Genomic DNA, 22,045 nt, shown 5'->3' with positions numbered 1-22,045 from the left:
CTCCTTAATTTCCAAAGCGAAAAAAGACATAGCTACAAACGGCACTTTTTAGACTGTAAAATGTCAAAATTTTCAAGCTCGCTCGCATTTAATCGCATGCCATTTTCCTGATGTTGCTGCCAGTGATTGACAGCAGTGCGCCCGGTGTGCCCCCCCCCCCCCTTAATTTCCAAAGCGAAAAATATAGCTACAAACGGCAGTTTTTGGACTGCAAAATGCAAAAAGATTTCACCGTGGGAGGGGAATACCCCCCTATATCTCACATATCCCTCTCTTTAGTAGGCCTTCACAGTGATGTCGCACAGGCGGAGCAATTAGAGCTGAAATACCACGATTTAGTCATTCAATAATATATTGTGAATATTTCATTTTCTTGCTGTTTTTTCAAAGAAAAGAAAAGAAAATTTCACCAAAAGTGTGCACCAGCTCGCTGAATTTCAGGTCTGAAAATGCAAAATCTTCCTCGTGTGAGAGTGGGATCAACCCCCCCCCCCCATAATACACACCCTCCCCCCGTTCGGTCGTTCCGCTCCCTCTCACAGATATTTCAAAAGCAAAAACAAAAGTTTTCATACTTTTAAGGTCTGATTTTCCGCCGAAATTCATCTGAGAAGGAACAAAAAAGCAACAAGAACTAAAAGTCTTCATATTTTTGCTGCCACTTTCCTCCCACTTTATATTTCATGCAAAAGAGTGGGACATCAGATCCCTGTAAAGTGTGTGTGTGTGGGGGGGGGGGGGTCACCAAGCTTCTCCCCCCCCCCCCCTCCACATGCAAAAGAGTGGGACATCCGATCCCTGTAAAGTGTGTGTGTGTGTGGGGGGGGGGGGGTCACCAAGCTCCCCCCCCCCCCCAAGGCTGCGCCGGTCCGGTTATGGGCTTGTAATCGTGGTGATGGTGACCATCCCCCCCCCCCCACTCCTCAGTACGGATTTGCGCCGTTGGTCCTAACACAGGGGAGAGGCCTATGGTTGCTGAATTATTCACAAAAATAATGATTGGATTGTCATGTTCGCTCAAGCCGAATTCACTCTTTGGGATATTCATTTCCAGATTGCACATAACACACACAAAAAAAGAGAGATAACAAAAGAGTTTGCAATGAAGCAAAATTTATTTCACGGAATGTAGTTTCAACCAAGATGAAGAACGTGAAAATAAGCAATTATGATGAATAGTGCCAACTGCAGAGTTAAAGGAGCATGAAATATTAACAGAATACATCACAGAAGTTTGAGGAAATCAAACAGTCCGTTCAAAAGGTTATTTTGGTGTAAGTTTCAGTGCTGCATACAGCAATTCGGGATGTCATAGTTGGACAACAATTTACCATGCTAAAGAAAATAATAAGAAAATTCAACATATTTCATTTTTCTATATAGCATAATCAAAGACCACTTGGCTTACTTCTTTCAGAATGCATGAAAAATATCATTACCCTCATATCAGTGATTGCAAGTGGAAGGAGTGTATCCTTTGCAGGCAAAAAAAAAAATGGAAAAAATTGTGGAGTTGTCTTTACATTTTCATTATACCGTCGTCCAACTGTAACTTCACTAATAAAAAGTCTTATCTTTAATTGACAATTGTGATGGGATATAGTTATTGGGTGCATTTTGATGTAAAACCATCAGATATTATTGTACAGAAAAAATATAAATGATCAATATCGCACTTATTAAAGAAAAAGATTATAACCTCCCTATCAAACAAGCGCAAGATATGAGCGACGGTGCAAAAGGTCAAGTTCATTTTCAATACAGGGTCGAGTTGTTCATATCTTTGAGGCCGTGTGTTTGGGGCGATTTGTCTTTTACGTGTATTCTAATGAAGGGAAGAGCTGGCCGAAGGTGGCGGAGCGGAGATTCTATCATACCCATTGATTGGCTCGCCAATCGTCGGTATCATCCTATTCTGGGAGTAAAAAGGCCGTGATTTGCGGTCAAAATGACCACACAGGTAAGACATTGCAAAATTTAAGCATTTTTTCGCCGTTTGTGTGGATAAATGTTACATTATGTTTACAACTAACGTTATATTATCGCATTTCCATGGTGGGTCATTAAGTGTATCATACCCTGCAGCTTAGTCCCATATATGCGTAATTTGTGTGGTTATGGTATTGCGTACATGTAGAGTAATGTGACATGGGAAGCAGTCCTAAATAAAAACGAATGAACTGAAACGAATTACACGAAGGCATGAATGTGTATGCCCACGCATTATGTGTTATCTTCCTAGTTAGATGTGCCGTATGTAGCTGCAGAGTTCTGTCTCATATGTCCTTTCACTGTGCATGGTTCAAATGAACAATGAATGAATAAACAAAGCTCCGCTCCTCGACTGCATGCTGCACTGCCTGGCTGGAGTCTGTAGCTCGGGACGGTAGTCTAGTCTCGACTGTGAGAAATTAGAAGTAGAACGAAAGATCATGCAGTCTGTATTTATCATCAAGGATATGGTATGCAGAGTGGAGACTCCATCTGGCTTCACAGAATCCCTCTCCTATACAGACTGAAAGGCTCTCATACCCAATATTGTACTATTTGTAGGGGGGATGCTCGAGTACAGAAACCAATTCACTTATTATTAAGTTTACCAAAGTCAAAGAGTAATTTATACACTCTAGTCTCGACAAACTACAAGCGCATGCAGTGCAGTGGCAGTGCAGTGTGTGCGCTTCTCATTCATCTATGATTATCCCCTTGTAAGTATGTAATTAGCATGTTGACGAGCTGGTACTTGTAGTTGTGTCTTTTTCCATGAAAACTCCACCCAGATCTTTGATATTTCAAACAGTTGGTGTGGGCACACTGTATTTATGTCTAAATTTATTTAAGATGTTAATTTTACCATTTTAGTTTAAATTTGCCGATCTAGTAGGTCTGAATTAGATGTAAGCAAGGACTCGATGAAAATCATACAAATGACATTGGCTGTGTCTCAAATATTAATGAGGATCTATGATGTGTCTCATGAGTAAGAGGGCTAAGAACTCTATGTAGACTCTAGAGATATCTGTTATTGTGCAATGTTCCTTTCCTTTTCATTTTTCTTCCCTCTTCCTTGGGGGAAGGAGATTCAATACAACATACTACAATACAAAAGGCAGTCATAGGTTTTATTGAAAGAAGTAGATATAGAGAAACAAAAAGACTTAGATCTATACTATCAGGCATGGGAACTACAAGTGCAATTTCAATGGAATGTCAGTGATGTTCAACTACAAGTGTGCTATTGTGCAAGATGCTGTGTGATGTGTTTGATGTCCTTTTATTGGACTTCCTTTAGTATTTGGATGAATTTCTGATCTCTCTTACATGGGACAATAACTTAATTTGGACAGTTATTTAATTGGGATGAAGATCTTTTAAGGTTATAACTGTATGCTACAATATGTAGTATTCAAATCTTATGCATACCCTTAGAACAGAGGTTGTGCCCAACAACCCTGAATTCTCCTAGAGCCTCATTACTCATTACTCAGACGAGACAATTTAGGATAAAGTATGAAATTTATAAGCTTGATATTTGACATCGTATACACTTCCATAGGTCCATACATCAACATACAATTATACTATTACTGTAGTAGTTGTTCACTGTTTGAGTGTAGTATGCCATAAGTTTTCCTGTAGCCTTATTGCTTTCCTTATGCAAAGAATTGACTTTGATCAATTGTTGGTATGTGTGTTTCGCCCATCCAAGGGTCTGCAGTCTTTTTCGTTTTTGTTTCTAACTAGAACCTATGGTTTCTCTCTCTTTCTGTCCCGTCTCCATCTATCCTCATCTTATTTATCTTTCTCTCTCTCTCTCTCTGTCCGTCTGTCTGTGTCTCCTTGTCTTTTCTACTCCCTCGTACTCGTATCTTTACCTATTTTTATCCCTTTTTGCCCTTCTTTAAATACTACATTTGATTTTCATATGTCAAGTTTTCATACCATCCCCTCCCTTCTCTTTACAGTACGGTATGTCCAGCTGTCTATATGTTGCTATATATGTTTTTCATTTTTCTTTACACAACATTTACATCTTCTTACTGTATAGTAGAAAATGAGAAAGCAATGTACAATGTACATGTACAATGAACAAAACACATGTGCCTGTGAAATTTAATTCAACAGTATTCTGATTTTGTTCACATTCTATAATTACCTTTTTGACAGCGTCAGAATGATAGTGGTATTTTGAGTGCATATTTAACTTCACATGAGTCAAAGTCCTAGGGACTGAAGAAAGTGCTTTAACTCAAGTGTTATTTGACTCTTGCAAGAGTCAAAGTTTTCTAACTTGTATGCTTTTCAATTTCTTTGGCCTGTTCACTCCATAATCAAATAGATTGTATGTAAATATGTATGTATGTCAGTAGTAGTAGTAGTAGTAGTAGTAGTAATGATAATAACAATAATAGTGGGCAAGTCCAAGATAAGGTCCCCTCAGAACTCATCAGAAGGCAAAATTTCATATTTGCTCAATATTGACATGTTTGGTATCATTTTGAAGCTTATGAGTTGAAGTTTCAAATTTTGTGAAGTAGTAGTAGTAGTAGCAGTAGTACTTATATTAATAATGATAATAATAAGTATTCACATAATATACATGTATTGATAGAAGTTTAGGCATGTTTCTGTTATATGTTGCTGTTAACTTAGCAAGGATTTTGTCAATTGATTTGTAGACACTTCCCATTATGTTATATGGATCAGACATTACTCAGAAATAGAGAGCAAGTGCACTACAAAATAAGAGCTATTCACACTTATGAATTCATGCATTAATCTGTGTATGGGCATGAGTATGCCATCCCATTTTCATTGCGGATCAGTGCTGTTTCGATAGCCAATGTTCGGTTTTGACAGCGGGGCTATACACATGTAGCTAGTCAAAATCCACCAGCGGTCCCCACAATAATCTAATCTTCATTGCTCGCAATTAAAATCAAAGAATTACGCATGCTGATACCAGAGGAAAATACACTCCAGTTGTTATGCTATTGCTTTATCTATGAACCCCACTTATTTATTTCGTGGTGCATGAATGCACATCGACAAAAATGAGGACTCACTTGTCATTCAATTAGGACCCACTGGTTATTTTGGGTTAAAACAGACACATGCACTTGTATAATATATATGTACAAATGTAGAAAACAAGGTCAATGCACTGGAGTTGTATGTACAACTTGTAGCACTTGCTGTCATCTGATGCAAGTTTGCCTTGCGAGATTTATGTGAAGAATTGGCTACTTTGACTAATGCAAAGTAAAGTTCTTGTGTATTTCAGGTGAAAGAGACTGAATTTTCCTTTGATCCAATATTTGACTTTACTGAAAGCAAATTCTCTTTTTTGTGTGTGTGAACATTATGAATTTATATCTTCTGTACCTGTTCTTCTTCCTCTACAGGGGGTTCAAGTGTGTGACCATAATATTTGTTCTTTTGAGCTTGTTTGACTATGGAGGAGGGGGTGGGGGAGGGAAATATGAATGTTTTTCAAAACTCTTGATTAACAGCAATATTCTTTTTGATGGCTTTACTGCATAGCATAGCAAAAAGGAGAGCAACACATTTTTATCATCAAATTATGAAGTCATAGAAAAAAATGACTTTCCCTTCACTTCCTGTCTTAAATGCTAATAATAATAATGATGATAATAGTAATAATAATGATAATAATGATAATAGTATTAATAATAATAATAATAATAATAATAATAATGATAATAATAATAGTAATAATAATCATCATCATCATCATCATCATCATCATCATCAGAGAAGACATTGGAGAGAAAGAAACTAGACATGCATTCTGTACAGTTCTTGTTCAACATATTTTGTTTCAGTTGTTAGAGCTGCCAAATAACCATAATGTACCATTTTGAAAAAAATGATAAGAGATTGTACCTTCATCACTGAATGTTTAGTACCAATTCTATATCACACACACACACACACACACACACACACACACACACACACACACACACACACACACACACACACAAAATGACAAATCTGATCGTTCTCTCAAGCTACACAATGTACATGACTAATCAGACTTCTCACAAATACTAGTGCTACAGTATCTCTGTACACATGACTAATCAGACCTCTCAGAAACACTTGGTAATACCATATACAGTCTTCCGCCAACTTCCTGCATAGGAGGAAAAAACATGCAGGTTCACAGCTGACTAGTAGTGGTGACACCAAGTGATTTTCACAGTAGAGCTGTAACTTGATACATTTCTTGTGAATACAATAACTATGTACCGGTACTGTTGCTATAAAAGTGGATATGAGTGACTAATTTTTTGTACTCGGCTGGGTAAGATGAGTTTCGCATGTTTTTAATTTCGCGGAATCAAGACATGAACTACTGGAACATATAGCAAGCAAAAATATTCGCTTGCGTTTATTTTCTTGCTAGTTTCTGGTTGCATGGAATGCATAAAAATTCCCATTTTTACAGTGCTTCGTATGAAATTTTGGTACTAGTAACAGTTTGCAGGCCAATACAAAGTAAGCAGTGATGTACTGATGAAACAAAACAGTATTTAGATCATTCATCTTTCTAAATATCATTTGGGTTTAAAAACAAGCTACGGAAAGTGGACTAGTATATGACATATAAACAGTAAAATGACAACATTAATGAACTAATATGTGAGTTTGGTACTAATCTTTAGTAGATAACATTGTCATCCCTACTTGTAAAATTTATTCCTGCTGAGTTTGGTGAAAGTTTATGCAAAGTCAATTCAATTTGTGGGCCCCTCTATAACTTGTTACCCCCCCCCCCTTATTTGTATGCTCGTAATACCCATGCATCTACTTCTGTAACTAGTGTCTGTAATTTGATTCATATTTTGACAATTTTTTCATGTCATTTTGTCCAGTGATATGTATTATATTTTGTTGCAAAATATCAGAAATTAATTTGAATTCAATTTTGATTTTCAAATTAAAATCAAATTGTAATTGTATGTGATTGAACGTACAGTGCGTGCAGGTCAAGCTAGAGCTGGGCCACAGGGCCACCATCAGGGCGAAACCCACACAGGAGGGGTTCACTCACGACTGGACCATGTTCGTGCGTGGGCCGGAGGGGAGCAGCATAGAACACTTTGTGGACAAGGTGGTGTTCCAGCTGCATGAGAGCTTTCAGAGGCCCAAGAGAGGTGAGAATCGACAGGAGGAAAAAATCTCAGTTTGCCACCATGTCTACTGCATGCTGTATTCATTCATACATACGTAAACGTCCGGAAGTCAAGAAATTGTCAATGTTTCTCAATTATCACAAATTGCTTTAAAAATCAGAGACAGAACAGTAGTACCACTTGGACATTATGTGTCCCTTTTGCATAGATATTTACAGTATGTGCAAAGTAATGATTTACCTTAAAATTAGACAAAAAGATGATTACAAATATCCATAATTCTGTGCCACTTTACTTTCTGAAGACCGTGCAGATGAAAGCTAAATCCAAAATTTTATGATTAAATGTTCAAGATTCAACTCCAGCAGTTTTCTTGTATTTTCACACATGCCTGCTGTGTAAAGTGGAGTTTGACATGAATACCTTTGCTACAAAGCCTAATCATGTGATGTTGTAATATTGGCAAGTCTTATGTGGAACATGATTAGAGAATATTATATATGAACAAAAACTCACCAGAAAATAAGTGATGATGCATCAGTCTTTTGAGGATTGTTTTAACCTTAAGTACAGTATTGGTGGAGATGAGAATTGGGCTTTTAACTTTTTGCGAGATACCTAAAAAAAACACACACTTATGATATAGTACAGAACATACCATTTTTATTAAGAGGAATTCAAAGTTTATGTGATGAAAATCAGGTTTGGAATAACTGAAACATCCAAAAACAAAGTAAAACAAAGCGATCGTAATAAAGTGTGGGTCCCACACTTTATTAAAATCACTCTTTTTTGGATATCTCGGCCATTTTAAAACCAATTTTCATCAAATAAACGTTGAATTCCTCATAGAATTACATGCTCTTTCCTATTTCATAAGAGGTTTCTCCTTATCTCACCCAAAAATGTAAGAAACGTGAAATTAGGTCTCAACCAAAACTATACGAATTACGATCCCTTTAATTGTGCTTTATTCGACAAGTGGCATGCATACTGGAGTGCTTTCTTTGCCGATTGACACAGATGTGTAGAAACTGATTTCTGTTGAATAGAGATTAGCTACAATGCAAATCAAAAATCCCCTAATCCCTATGCTGTCAGTTTAACCTTCTCACTGGGTTGAAGCACATTGCTACACCTGAGTGGCTTTGCTAACTTAACAACTAAGCTCAGTTTGGAGGGATTGTTGAATGCTATAAATAAAAAAGCTTTGTGCCTGGCACATACAGGGTTAACCTTGTCAGTATTCATTCATTCATTCATTTATTTTTCATTTCCAACAAAAACATATAAATATATTACAAAAATTGAATACAGTGCATAAATTTCATCATACAAAGTAAAGGATAAATTTACAGAAAACTTGTAGGTATAGGAAAATGTTGGAAATGGGGAGGAATGCTAAAAAGCTGAGCTTGTAGGCTGCATTCCCCCCACACGTAATACAAGAAATTATATGATCGATAGACTGATAAGCATTGAAAATGGATGAAACAAAGAAACTAAGACAAAAAGACCTATAACCTAACTTATCCGAAACAAAAACCCTGAACAAATCCCTACACTACACTAAGTCGCTGTCATGCCGGAAAAGAGAGGAGAGAAACAAAATAGTATGTGTGTGTGTGTGTGTGTGTGTGTGTGAGTGTGTGTGTGTGTGTATGAGAGAGAGGGGGGGAGAAAGCAGCTTAATGCGTGGTGTGAAGATAAGAGACAAAAAAAAAATAGGACACGAGAGGTAGTGGATGGATGGAGCCGCTTAGCTGTAATTCCAATAGAATATAAGGTTGGATTTTACACTTCTTTGCAACCAATAAAGAATCAACAATTCTTATAACTGTTCAAAATATTTTTCTTCAGATTACTCTTAAAGGAACTTAAACTTGGAGATGTCCTCAAACTGTTAGAAAGGTTGTTCCAATATTTAGGTCCAGCAAATGTAAATATAGAATGTGTAAACACTGTTCTAGTTAAAGGCAGATGGAATTCATCTGAGTGACGAGTTGGATATTTATGGAACGAGCGGTTTCTCGCAAACATGCTTGTGAAGACAGACGGCAACAAATTATTAGAAAGTTTATACATAAATTGGCCAAGACAATAATAATAAATATCAGTTATCTTTAAAATTTTGTTTTCAGAAAATAAAACATCGGTGTGGGCTCTCCAAGAAACATGACAAATTATTCGAAGAGCTTTTTTCTGGAGACGGGACAGTCTGTCGAGATATGATGGATGTGTGTTCCCCCAAGCTATGATGCCATAATTCAAATAAGGTAAAATCAAAGCTGAATATAACATTAAAAGGGTGGGAATAGAAAAATAATATTTGACTCTATTAATAACACCAATATTTCGAGATATTGTGTGACAAATACTATCAATATGTGACTTCCATGAAAGTTTATTGTCAATAACCAAACCTAAAAACTTCATTGATGCAACTTCATCTATAACTATATCATCTATTTTTATATTATTAGGAAGATTATTTAAAGTATTACTAAATAATATACATTTAGTTTTAAGAAGATTTATAGACAACTTATTTGACCTTATCCAACATAACAATCTCTTTAATTCAGAATTTAACAAATCCACCAAAATATGAGGATCTGAATGAGAAAGAAAAACATTAGAGTCATCAGCAAAAAGTACAAAAGATAAAATATTAGAAGCATTTATTATATCATTTATATACAAAATAAATAAAAGAGGTCCCAGTAAACTACCCTGAGGTACACCACAGGTGACAGATTGGTTGCAGGAGTTTTGACCAGATAGAAAAACATACTGTTTACGATCAGAGAGGTAACTCCTGAACCACTCCAAGGCCTTGCCACGTATACCATAGTGACATAATTTATGAAGTAATATTTTATGATCAATGGTATCGAAGGCCTTGGAGAGGTCCAGGAAGACACCCACTGTGTGATGAGCCCTATCTACTGCTTTGGCTACTTTTTCAATAAAGGAGAGAATTGCTTGAGAAGTGCTATGTCCTTTGCGGAAACCAAATTGTGAATCAGAAATGATATCATAAAAATCAAGAAATTTAAGGAGTCTAGAATAAACAACTTTTTCTAACAGTTTTGAAAACGATGACAACAATGAAATTGGTCTATAATTACTAATATCTTCCTTATTACCTTTCTTATAAATTGGGATTACTTTAGCAATTTTCATTCGTAGCGGAACAACACCACTGCTTAATGACAAATTAAAAATGTAAGTTAAAGGTTCAACAATATTCTCAGCTATATTTTTCAAAATAACGTTATCAATACAATCAGGTCCCGAGCTTCTTTTACTTTCCAAACTCATAATGATATCTTTTACTTCATAACTAATAATCGGATCAAAAAAGAATGAATTTGAGTTGGGTAATTTAAGAAATTCATAGAAATTTTTTTGACAAGCAGGAGTTTTATTAGCAAGATCATGTCCAATCTGCGAAAAGTAAAGGTTAAATGCATCTGCAATCATCACAGGGTCTGTTATTTCCTTGTCACCAGAAACAACTCTTGTAACACAAAACTTATCATTTTCTTTATTTATAGCACTGTTTATTATTTTCCAAGTTTTACTCATGTCATGCTTACAAAAGGATATCTGATCCGCGTAATACTTCTTTTTTTCATAACGCAATATTCTTGTAAGAGTGTTTTTATACATAATATATTTACGATGAGATTGTTCAGTACGTTTAATTTTGTCTGCATAATACAAATTGTTTTTCCGGTTTATAGATCGTAGAAGAGATTTTGTTATCCATGGTGATCTAGGATACTTTTTGTAATCACGTTTAACTTCTACCAAAGGAACATATTTCTCTAAATGAGAATTCAAAATATTCATAAAAACATCAAATGATAAATCCGTATCATGAGTGCTATATACTTCTCTCCAAGTTTCTTCATTCAGACTATTCTTCAAATTCTGTAAGTTATCCGGTGTGACTTTTCTAAATACTTCTCTAGTGGGACTAATTGGTTTCGTGGTGACTGGGATGGATGTGAAAATTGGAAAGTGGTCCGATATATCTGCTAAAATGATATTCGATTTAGGAGTAGGCGTAATATTACAAAATATATTATCAATAAGTGAAGCTGTATTATCTGTCACTCGGGTGGGTTTAGTAATAAGTGGTAAAAAAGAAGCTGAAAACATACTATCAAGTAAATTCTGAGAGGCATTTACTGTGTGGCATTTCAATATATCTATATTGAAATCGCCCATAACAAAGCATTTTTTATTAACAAAAATTGGGTTATGGATGAGATCCTGTAAGGCTTCTAGAAATAATGCACTGCTGGAGTTTGGAGGTCTATATATCAATGTAATCAAAATATTCCTAGACATTGGGATATTTATTTCAACAACCAAAGATTCTAAAATTTCATTCATGGAGTTAAGTTCGGTGTGTACAAAATAATCAAAATGTTGTTTAATATATAATGCAACCCCTCCTCCTACCTTGTTAGTTCTATTATTCGTAATAAAATCATAACCAGGAAATGCAAAAGAATTAGGGGAATATTTAGTAAGCCACGTCTCAGTGAGCCCAATAACAGAAAATGAATTCTGGGTAGGATTTTCTAGTAAAGATTGTAAATGTTCGAAGTTGCTATTTAAACTTCGGACATTTAGATGCATCAATGAAAAACTATCATTCGATATCTCTAAAGACTGAAATTGATTAATCGTTAGATAATCAGAACCTTGATGTAATATATTTTCCTCATTCACATTCAAATTATCGAAGATAGAATTAATGGTATCTGCTGCACGGTATTCATATCTAAATGGGTTATTTTCACTTTGTTGATCCTTTTGATTGATTCCAAAAAGGTTAATCAAATCTTCATTCCCTAGAGAATGAAAAGCAAAACTATCTATCTGCGCCATCATTAACAACCAAAATTAAGTATTAGATATGGAGCGTAAGCTCCTAATTGGAGAATAGCAAACTTTACATAAGCCGAGCGGGACCCAACCATGGATTGGAAATAGATTAACAGCTGATTGTGAACACGAGAGATAGCATGACAAGCGACAACATAAACAAGTAAACATAAACAACAAAACATAAACAAAACAACAAAAGCACACATATTGCTCAGAACATAACTAAACCTGATAGACATCAAGCAAGGCGGAGCTCCCGGCGTGCTTGAAAACACACGAGTAAAAAAAAAAAAAAAAAACCACTCATGAATGGTATAGATCTATGGCTTACGTATAAGATAGACCAACAACGCCATAGTAATCGCAGACAACTGCGGTTAAACCAGCTAATAATCAACATCAGTTTAGATCTCAGTTTTATGTATTATAAGAGACAATATTACCAAAAAAAAAAATGGAATGCCGTGTGGAGAGAGCAGTGGATAATAACAATGAACAGGACATTGAAAGATGCTAAACTGTCACTGAATACATTCAAAATGTACAGTATAGCGTCATACTCGACGGACCCTGCACACATTTTCCAATACACATTAATTAAACCCATATATTACAACACTTTTGGTACTTCATGATAATAATATCACAAAAAAATAATTCATGTCGGGTTACTTTTTTTTTTACAGTGATACACAGAAAAAGAAATAAGATGGTTAATACACTTTTCCTCTTCCTCTTGCTATCGTCCTTCTTGACACAAATTAGAGAGTATCAATTTTGACATATCGGTGCATGACATTTCTATGATTATACAAAAGAGGGGGAAATTGATACTGCAGAAATAAATGCAAAAGGAAAAAAAAAAAGATCGTATTGACCTATTGGAAATAAATGAATGATTCGGCAACCATGGCAACGTCGATTGTTAGTGATGCTGCAAATGACGGGTATGTGAACGGATAAAAGTGAAAAATGGCTTAATACATCAAATAGCATCGTTCTATAATGTTGCCATAGTGTCATGACCAGTGCAGCGGTCTTATAAAATTGCATACCATAATTATCAAAAGTAAAGATGCAGCGAGGTAAATTTGATAAATCAGATTGAAGACCAGCTGCTGAAATACATTATTAACCAGGATTAGGTCACAGTGTCCATCGGTTTAACAGTTTGACTTGGTATTCAATTACATAAGAGAGGAACAAAGTGACGACAAGAAAAAAAAAGAAGAAGAAAGAAAATAGCGAATTACAAAAAGGTCCCATATCATTCCTGGAAAAGCTAACAAAAAACCAGGATCAAATTTCTACTCGTATAGTTACTCTAGCAACAATTAAGTTGCTTTGGGTCATACACCGCAGCCGTTCATCATGATAAGCAGATGACTCCGACAAGAACACAACAATAAGAAAAAACAAGCCCAGGTTCATCATTCAACCACGTTGCGGTTGACCCTCAGCCGCCAAGTTCATTCACAGAGAAAAAGACAAAAATCGGGTTACACAAAACTTGTTTGTGCACACCTTATTGGTATATGGTTATCTGGTACAAGGCATAACTTAGATATCGCGTGTACTGTGTGAGGGTAGAGAGGAACAAAAGGACCAAGGAATAAACATCTGAATTTGGGTTCACGTGACGCCTCAGCGTACATCTTCCATACATTTATGGTACACTTTCCACAAACCCTTGTCATTTACAACACTGTATCATTTGTACTCCCGAAACAAATAATACAAACTCTTTTCTTATTTGGGGAAAACAAGAGCATTCAACCGGCGGCTTATCATTAAGGAACTTGTAGTTACTCCAGCGGCAAATAATCAGCTTTCAGTAAGTTGCTTTAAGTAAAACGCCGCAGCCCCATCATGATAAGCTGATGACGCCACCAAAAAAATAACATAATATAACAAACAGGGTTCATCATTCGTACATGCTGCGGTTGATCCTCAGCCCCCAAGTTCATTTACAGGAGGAAAAAAAAAAACGAAAATCGGGTTACATAATACTTGTTTGTGCACATCATTAACGAACTCATAGTTATTCCAGCGAGAAATAATCAGCTGTCAGTAAGTTACTTTGAGTAGAACACCGCAGCTCCATCATGATAAGCTGATGACGCCACCGCAAACAGAACAATAACATAAAAAACAGGCAATGACGGGTTTCATCATTCGTACATGCTGCGGTTGATCCTCAGCCGCCAAGTTCATTTACAGAGAAAAAAAAACGAAAATCGGGTTACATAATACTTGTTTGTGCACATATTCGGGATGGTTGCCTGGTAACAGGCATAACTCAGATACCGCGTGCACTGTGTGACAGTAGAGAGGAACAAAAAAGAGTATCATAGGGGCAATTCCACGGTATGTAGGACACAGATGCCGAAAATTCAAAATGATATTTGTTTCAAACATCATACATTTTCAGACAATACTTGAGTTGAAGTTTTAAGAATCATTATGTTTATCAGTAAAAGCGGCCATTTTGATTTTCAAAATGGCTGCCACAATATGCCTATAACTCAATAGTAAGAAAGAGTGTATTGTCACATAATTTACCCTCTGTATATCCACTTTACTAGTACTCTAAACAACAATCTTTTATATGTAAGAAGTTACCAGACAAGTCTTTTACCACATGATAGAAAGAAAAAGCTGGTTGCTTTAAAGAATTTGATAAAAACTTTTAATTAGTTTGACAATGACGGATGTAACGTCAGTTACCAAAAACAAGGAATTTTTAACTTTATTCATGAAAGAAAGTGAGCTGTATGATGTAATTTAGGATTTCTAATGTATGCCCATATGCCTTCCTTTCAATACCAGAAAATAAGGATACTTGGCATACTGGAGAGTCAAATGAAGACATCAAAATGTGTAACGTCAGTTACCGAAAATTAATATACCAGTATGTAACATCAGTTACCATGACAGTAATTATAACTTAGGCAAATTTTTTGACTTTAAACCATTTCAATACATCTGGAAGTCAAAGGTTATCAACAAAGGGCAGCAATCCCTTTGATAGGGAATGATGTCATCACCATGGTGCACTGTATGTCCATGGATACATTTTTTTTTTTCATTTTATCTTATTTATTTATTTATCATATTTTTTTTGGTGGAGGGGGCTTGAGCTTCTGATTTTCGGTTCAGCACAAGTTTAAGGTTAAATCATCTGGAAGTTTAGGTTTACCACATGCAATATATAATGCACTCAAATTACTATACAGTACATTCACAGTCCTACGGGATGATAAAGCTACCAAATTTGTAGGCCTAATCAATGATGTGGTTGCATGGTAACCACCATTTTCTATTAAAAAGCTTATGTACAGCTGTATACCAACAGTTTTATAATCTTTACTAATGACTACTTTTGCTAGCATTTTTCTTTTTTTCTGGAAGCTTCGTGAAGTTTCTACCTCACGGCAAATGCAGGAACAGATATATTTCTTTGCTTGCACTTAAATGTGTGATTAAGTTAATATGGCACATCTTGAAATGGTACATAAGCAGGCCTGACATAAGGCATGTACTGTCATTACTGTTTGAAACTAACACTGATGTTGCTCAACGTTTAACACTGATGTTGCTCAAAGTGAGAGGTGATTCTAGGGTAAAATAAAAAACTGTCCATATTTGTTGATTACTTTATTTCATTCATGCAGGGAAATTTTTGTAATACATGATAATTATGAACAGGAAGATTCGTTTATATTGATCTTAGAATTCTTTCGTTGCAAAGTCCTATTTCTTGGTATCTGGGATGTATTTGCAAGCCTTGATATACCAGTGAAAAGGAAAAGAAAAACAATTACATTCCTTCAAGCAAGGAATAAACAAATAATGCCCTTTTGACCAAAAAAGCATGTTTCTTCTTCACAGAAAAAATATCAAAAGTGTAACACTATTCATTTAAATCATTATTGATAATGGAGATCATTTTTTTTTTTATTTGTGGCCCTAACAATGCCTTGAGGGAGAAGGAGTAATATAAAGAAAAGAAGAAAGAATATATCACAGTAGATTTCATACATATATATTAGTATTTTTATTTGTATGTGTTTTTTCCCCATGACCTGAAAGATTTTTTTTTTCACACACAAAAACATATGTGTTTTGTGTAGTACTGCAGGGCATTATGGGTGGGGTACTCTAGATAGAAACTTTCCTGTTCATTAAAAAACAGACAAACAAAAAAAAAACCTTTAGTTATGTCAATATTCATACTTGGAACTGCTGAATCTAAATGGCTTTGTGTAATCATAACTGTTAAGTAAGCATCCTAAGTCTTAAGACAAATGTCAAGAAATATCCTCTGGTGCATTTACATTATTTTTGCTCAACTGTGCTATGGCATGGGAGGGGGGAGCTTGCCCTCTAAGGGCCCCACTCCATTTGTGTCTTTAGATTTTGTTTTAATTTGTTGCTAGGTAAATGCCTGGGATTGTTACTGGTATACTGCAGCAGTATAATAACCTGTTAAATAAATTAGTTCTTTGTAAACCCCATAGCAAAAGTATGTGTAACGTCAGTTACGTAACGTCAGTTACTGACGTGTTTCCCTTTAAGTTTTAATTAAACACAAAGAAAATGGACTAATGTTTCATTTCATTTGGGTATTTGTAATTGATGAACCAAGGTATGATTCCATATCAAACAAATCACTCTGAAAGGTCAGAATTATAAAATATCACAAAAATATTCCTAATCATGATTTTCCATGTGTAAACCCTATGGCAAATGTAAGCGTAACGTCAGTTACGTAACGTCAGTTACCGTCATGCCTTCACTGAAATTGGCATGGTGCTGAAAGGAAAATCTAAAGTGCACATTATTTTGCACACCTGTTCCTAAGAACCTAGGTATATTTCCATATAAAACACATAAAGTTTAGAAGTCAGGGACATGAGATATTTCCATTTAAATCTACACCATAATTTCCTATGTCCTTTTTCCATAACGTCAGTTACCAACACATTTTCACTTGCTATGTGATAAGAAATGCAGTTTGAGAGAAAAACTTTCCACCTATTTCTTCATTCTCATGAACTCATTCATCAAAGCTAATTACAAGCCCCAGGTGCTTTCATTCACAAAACTACAACATAAACAATTTCATGAAAATCCTTACGCGTAACGTCAGTTACCGTGGAATTGCCCATAGGCAATTAGTTTGAGCACACTGCTAATGGCTTTTTCAGGTGGTGGGTCTGGAAGGGTTAGGGTAATCTCAGTAGTAACAGTTGTAGAAGACTGACAGGTGTGGTAGCTTCTCGCTTTCAGTAGGATTCCCAACATCATTAGCTTCTGAAGTTTCTGCTTCTCAGGAATTGCAAAGTTTGCAAGTGACATCACTGTGCCCATTCCAACTTTGGCATTCATTCGTTCACTGATAGGTATCAGTGCCAAACGATTCTGACGATGAAACTCTTTTTAATGAGAAAAGTGTCTTGAGCTCATTGTACCAAATTCGCTATCCCTACTCATCCCTTCCCCCTTTTCTTCCCTCAGCTTATTGTCATTATTGGCTTGTGTGTTGTTGTTTCTTTTATACTTTCCTTGTCTGTCGTTCCGCCCGTACAATGTAGTTGTCAAAGAGCCACCGTTTGAGATATCTCAGTCGGGTTACGCCGGCTTTGAGATGGCAATAGACGTCTATTTCCGCAACAAGGAGGAGCCCAAGAAGGTTCGCTTCCAGTACGACCTGTTCCTCCACATGCCCAAGCAGCCACCAGTCAACCACATCCGCTGTGAGAAGCTTACATTCAGGAACCCAACGGAAGACTTCCGCCGCAAGTTGCTGAAAGCTGGAGGGGTAGATATTTCTTTTGCTCCTCCCCCATCGATGTAATAAAATTGTTTGTTTTTTTATGTGTGTGCACCTAAGGATCATCGTTCATTTTGACATCAAGTCTGAACTTGCACATCTTCAAAATCACGAAGAAGGGCTCATATTCATGATGAACTGTAATTGTTTGATTTATACTCGTTCTTGGCTTAGCAAAATTGTTCAAGTTATGAACTGGGCTTTTCAAATGCATTCTCATTGTGTCTTGTTTTGTTTTATAACTTCTGCAACCCTTTTTTTTTTTTTTTTCCATCGTAGGTGGGCGTCATTGATCTGGAAATTCCTACCACAACCTTGAAGCTGAATGCCAGCACAGGGGGCAAGCCGAGCGCCCCCTCATCAGTCACGCCCAGCACAGACCCCTCTGCCTTTACCAAGGGCAAGCCTCGCTCTGGTCTCATCTCGTCTGGTCTCCAGGGGTCCAAGAAACCCAAATCCATTGGGTCGACTTCATCCTCATCAACAACATCAAAGGTCATTCATCATGTTTGTACTTTGTCACTTTGTTGCCCCATATTTTCTAGGCATAACATGTTTTATGTGAGGTATTGCATGCCAAAATTACACAGTGCAAGGTGGGCTTAAAGGGACTGTACAGTATTGGTTGAGGTGAGAATTCAGCTTTTAACGTTTTGCGAGATATTTAGAAACCACTCTGAAATGTTAAAGAGCATACATTTCTTAGGGGAATCAAAAGTTTATTTGATGAAAATCGGTTTTGAAATGACTGAGATATCTAAAAACAAGGTAAAACAAAGAGATCGTACTAACAATTGTGTCCTGTCAATTTTATTAGGATCCCTTTTTTTCGATATCTCAGCCATTTCAAGGACAATTTTCATCAAATAAATGTTAAATCCTTCTTGAAATTACATGCTCTTTCATGTTTCAATTGAGGTTTCTCATGATTTCACCGAAAAATGTTATAAACCTGAATCCTCACCTCAACCAGTACTGTACAGTCCCTTTAAGGACCCGGTAACATGGGTTTACCTTGGAGTGGGAAGGCTGGCCTGGCTCAGATATATTTGAGAATCCCAGTAACGAACTGTGTACAGCTTTATGACTGATCTCTATGTAAGTACACACACAGCCGAAGAGTGTCGACTGGAGTTGACTGTTACTGATAAGTGTACGCTTCAATGCACATATTCGCTAACCTGTGCTATTTACGGTTCTCAAATGTACCTCAGTGTGCAGCGATTGCATCAGACCATTCATGAATCCTCACACTACCAGATCTTTCAGATAGGGCCCCTGTTTCAAAACCAATGAAATTTGTTGCAATATAGGAATAGAAATAACTTGCTTTCTTCGTGTCAAACTATTGCAGTGTGTAGATTACCCAGTAACTATGACTTCTACGGTTGTAGCAGGTCTGGGGTTATAGTTCATGAGTTACTGACTATACATAATTTTCAAGCATTTTTGCATAAAACAGAGTTGTGAAATGATGACATGCTCCCTACCTCACTTCTCTTCTCCACTTTCCTCTTTCTAGAGTTCTCCTTTGCCAAGCAACAGTCTTTTCAAGGACTACATACACATGGTGTATGCAGTCCCTGAGGAAGACAAACCTGTCTTCCTCATTTACATCACCATGCAAGCTCTAAAACCATTCTCTGAAGTCCTGTTTTACACAGAGTGGTACTGCATTTTAAGAGGAGCTAAAGCTCCCCCATCCCCCCCCCCCCCCCCCAAAAAAAAAAAAAAAAAAATGTTTTTGATAACTCCTGCTGTACAGGCTTGTTTCTCCTTTTCACTTGGTCTATAACCATATAGAATTAATTTCTGAATTCTATATGTAGTCATGAAACATGTATGCTGATCTCTCTCGTTTCTTTTCTTCTCTATTTAGGATGTCAGCAAAAGCAGCAACCCAAAGCCAAAGGAGTTCAAAGATAGTGGAAAACAAAAGGCAGGCAGTAAGGACATCAAAACCACTTCTAAAGACGGCAAAGGTACGGCCAAAGAGTCTAAGCCAGTCTCCAAAGACCCAAAGCAGCAGGCACCCAGAGAGCCAAAGCCTAGTCCCCGTGAGCCCAAGGCTAGCCCCAGGGAACCGAAGCCCAGTCCCAAAGACTCTAAAGTCAGCCAGAAAGTGAGCTCCAAAGACATAAAGAGCAGCAGTGAGAACAAGCCCGCGTCAAGCAAGGAGGGCAAGGATAGCAAGCCAAGCAGCAAGGGCAGCGCCAAAGAAAGTGGGAAGCAGGCCCCGAAGAGGTCGCTGTCAGAGCAGTCTCCCGCGGGGTCGGCGACGCCAGCCAAGAAGAGGAAACAGAGCACGTCGACAAAGGAGGAAAAGCAGAAAGAAGACACGCACCTCGAGGGCAGGAGCTCAGCGGGCGGAAAGCAGTCGACGAAATCGAAAACTGACAAGACCCCGTCGGGCGAAAAGGGACAGTCGGCCACGGCAGACAAAGGGGGTAAAAGTAAAGACAAGGCCACGAAGGTGAAAAAGAGTTCTGCCGCTAGTGCTGCCAAGGTCGCGGCCGATCAGATGCTTTTCGCTCCTGAGATCACCAAGACAAAACCAAAGCCCAAGGCTAAGAAGGAGCCAAAGAAGGAGTTGCCACAGTTTGAGGCGGAGCTAAGCACGGAGGAGGCAGAGAACGAGGCGCACAGCCCCAGCTCTAGTATCTCTTCCTTAACCATCCGGGGAGGTGGAGGGGGCACTGGCACGCTCAACATGCTCATGAAGGACTTATTAGATGAAGACGATGACCCCGATATGGGGAGAACATTTCACCCCAGCTCCCTCTCCCCGGGCCACTACTCCATATCCAGCAACAGTAACCTCAGTGGCAACAGTCGCAACAGTTCGCCGTCACCGGAAATTGAAAAGCCCAAGCCCACCCCTCCGGCCAAGTCAGTGTCGAGCAAGAAATCGAGCACGACCAGCAAGAAAGGCGCAAAGACAGAGAAGAAGCCAAAAAATGCTGAGAGCAAACAGAAGTCGCATAACAGTAACATTGACTACCTGTATGAACTTGTGGAGTTGCACAAGCGACTGATGAAGCTCACGGACAGGGATAAGCTTCAACAGGTTGTTGACTTGATAGGGGAAACGGGGTCATTCAAGGTCACTGACAAGACATTTGACTTTGACCTGTGTTCTCTGGACAAGACCACCATCAAAAAGCTGCAGGAGTATGTACCATCGCTGTAGCTTGTAGCTTGGCCAGAGTACATTCAGACATTGCCATTCTGCCAGGTTTGTTTCACTGCGTTGCACATAATGTCCAGCAGCACAGGAGGGTCAAGCTTCGTTTTTGGACTGACCCATCGAAATGCACAAATCACTACTGAACAATGGTATGCCCCTTAGCCACTCTCGATGCGTTAAGCCTCTTGTAAATACTTGTACAGCCGTTTATAATCGTTTGTATATTTCTCACTGTGTACATACCCAAAGAGGTCTTTGGTCTGTGTGCTATTTCACAACACAGAATGAAGTAGAGAGAGAAGGTAAAGAATTCCATCTTCAATTCAGAAGAAAAAAAAAAACAGGAGCACGTGATAACTCCTACCAAGTTTGGGGTGCATCGAGTGCAAAACGCCCCCCGTGGTCTGACGTTATGCAATGCCCATCACAGATCAGAGAAGTACACACAACCAGTGACAAGATTTTGTAGGCGATTCACTTTATACAGATATAAGGCCTCTTTTTTTTCTTTTTTTTTAAATGGAAAGTGGTCTTCCTCCAGAGTCCTGAAATACTTGCAGAGTAATGTTGATACGTTAGACTTAATCCTTTCACCTTTCTCTATTGACCACTTTCAAAGCAAGCTGTCTTTAAAAAGTATTTCGGTACTCGTCATGCATGTATCTGCTTATTTATGGATGGAAGGTAAAGATGTGTAGCTCATGTTTTTGAATGGCATTTCTGTATCATAAAAAAAGAAATTAGTACCTTATCTAAAGATCAAACTTCTTCATGCAAGTTTCAGAAGACACCAATCATGATAAGAAATGGAATGCAGAATTGATTCAGGGTCAGTAATCATGTGAAGCATTTCTATGTTTAGGTTATCAATCCAATAATCCATTGTCTGGTTAGTTTTGCTTGAGCTTTTATCTTTTTTATCTTTTATTTTTTGACTAATCTGGGAGATAT

General features: G+C 37.4%; 1 protein-coding gene across 1 annotated transcript; it reads left to right on the top strand.

The window, feature by feature from the left end:
* Positions 1 to 1,865: 1,865 nt before the first annotated feature.
* On the top strand, positions 1,866 to 21,770 carry LOC139721211 (uncharacterized). Its single transcript, XM_071632537.1, has 5 exons — positions 1,866 to 1,960; positions 7,007 to 7,184; positions 17,669 to 17,895; positions 18,187 to 18,402; positions 19,787 to 21,770. The coding sequence occupies exons 1-5, from the start codon at positions 1,949 to 1,951 to the stop codon at positions 21,095 to 21,097; spliced, it is 1,944 nt and encodes a 647-aa protein (XP_071488638.1). The 5' UTR covers positions 1,866 to 1,948; the 3' UTR covers positions 21,098 to 21,770.
* Positions 21,771 to 22,045: the final 275 nt, after the last annotated feature.

This window comes from Diadema antillarum, unplaced genomic scaffold (genome assembly GCF_040938485.1).
Source record: "Diadema antillarum isolate AM-2024a unplaced genomic scaffold, OU_Dant_1.0 scf00000140, whole genome shotgun sequence".
Classification (NCBI taxonomy): domain Eukaryota; kingdom Metazoa; phylum Echinodermata; class Echinoidea; order Diadematoida; family Diadematidae; genus Diadema; species Diadema antillarum.
This window is presented reverse-complemented; position numbering and strand designations above follow the sequence as displayed.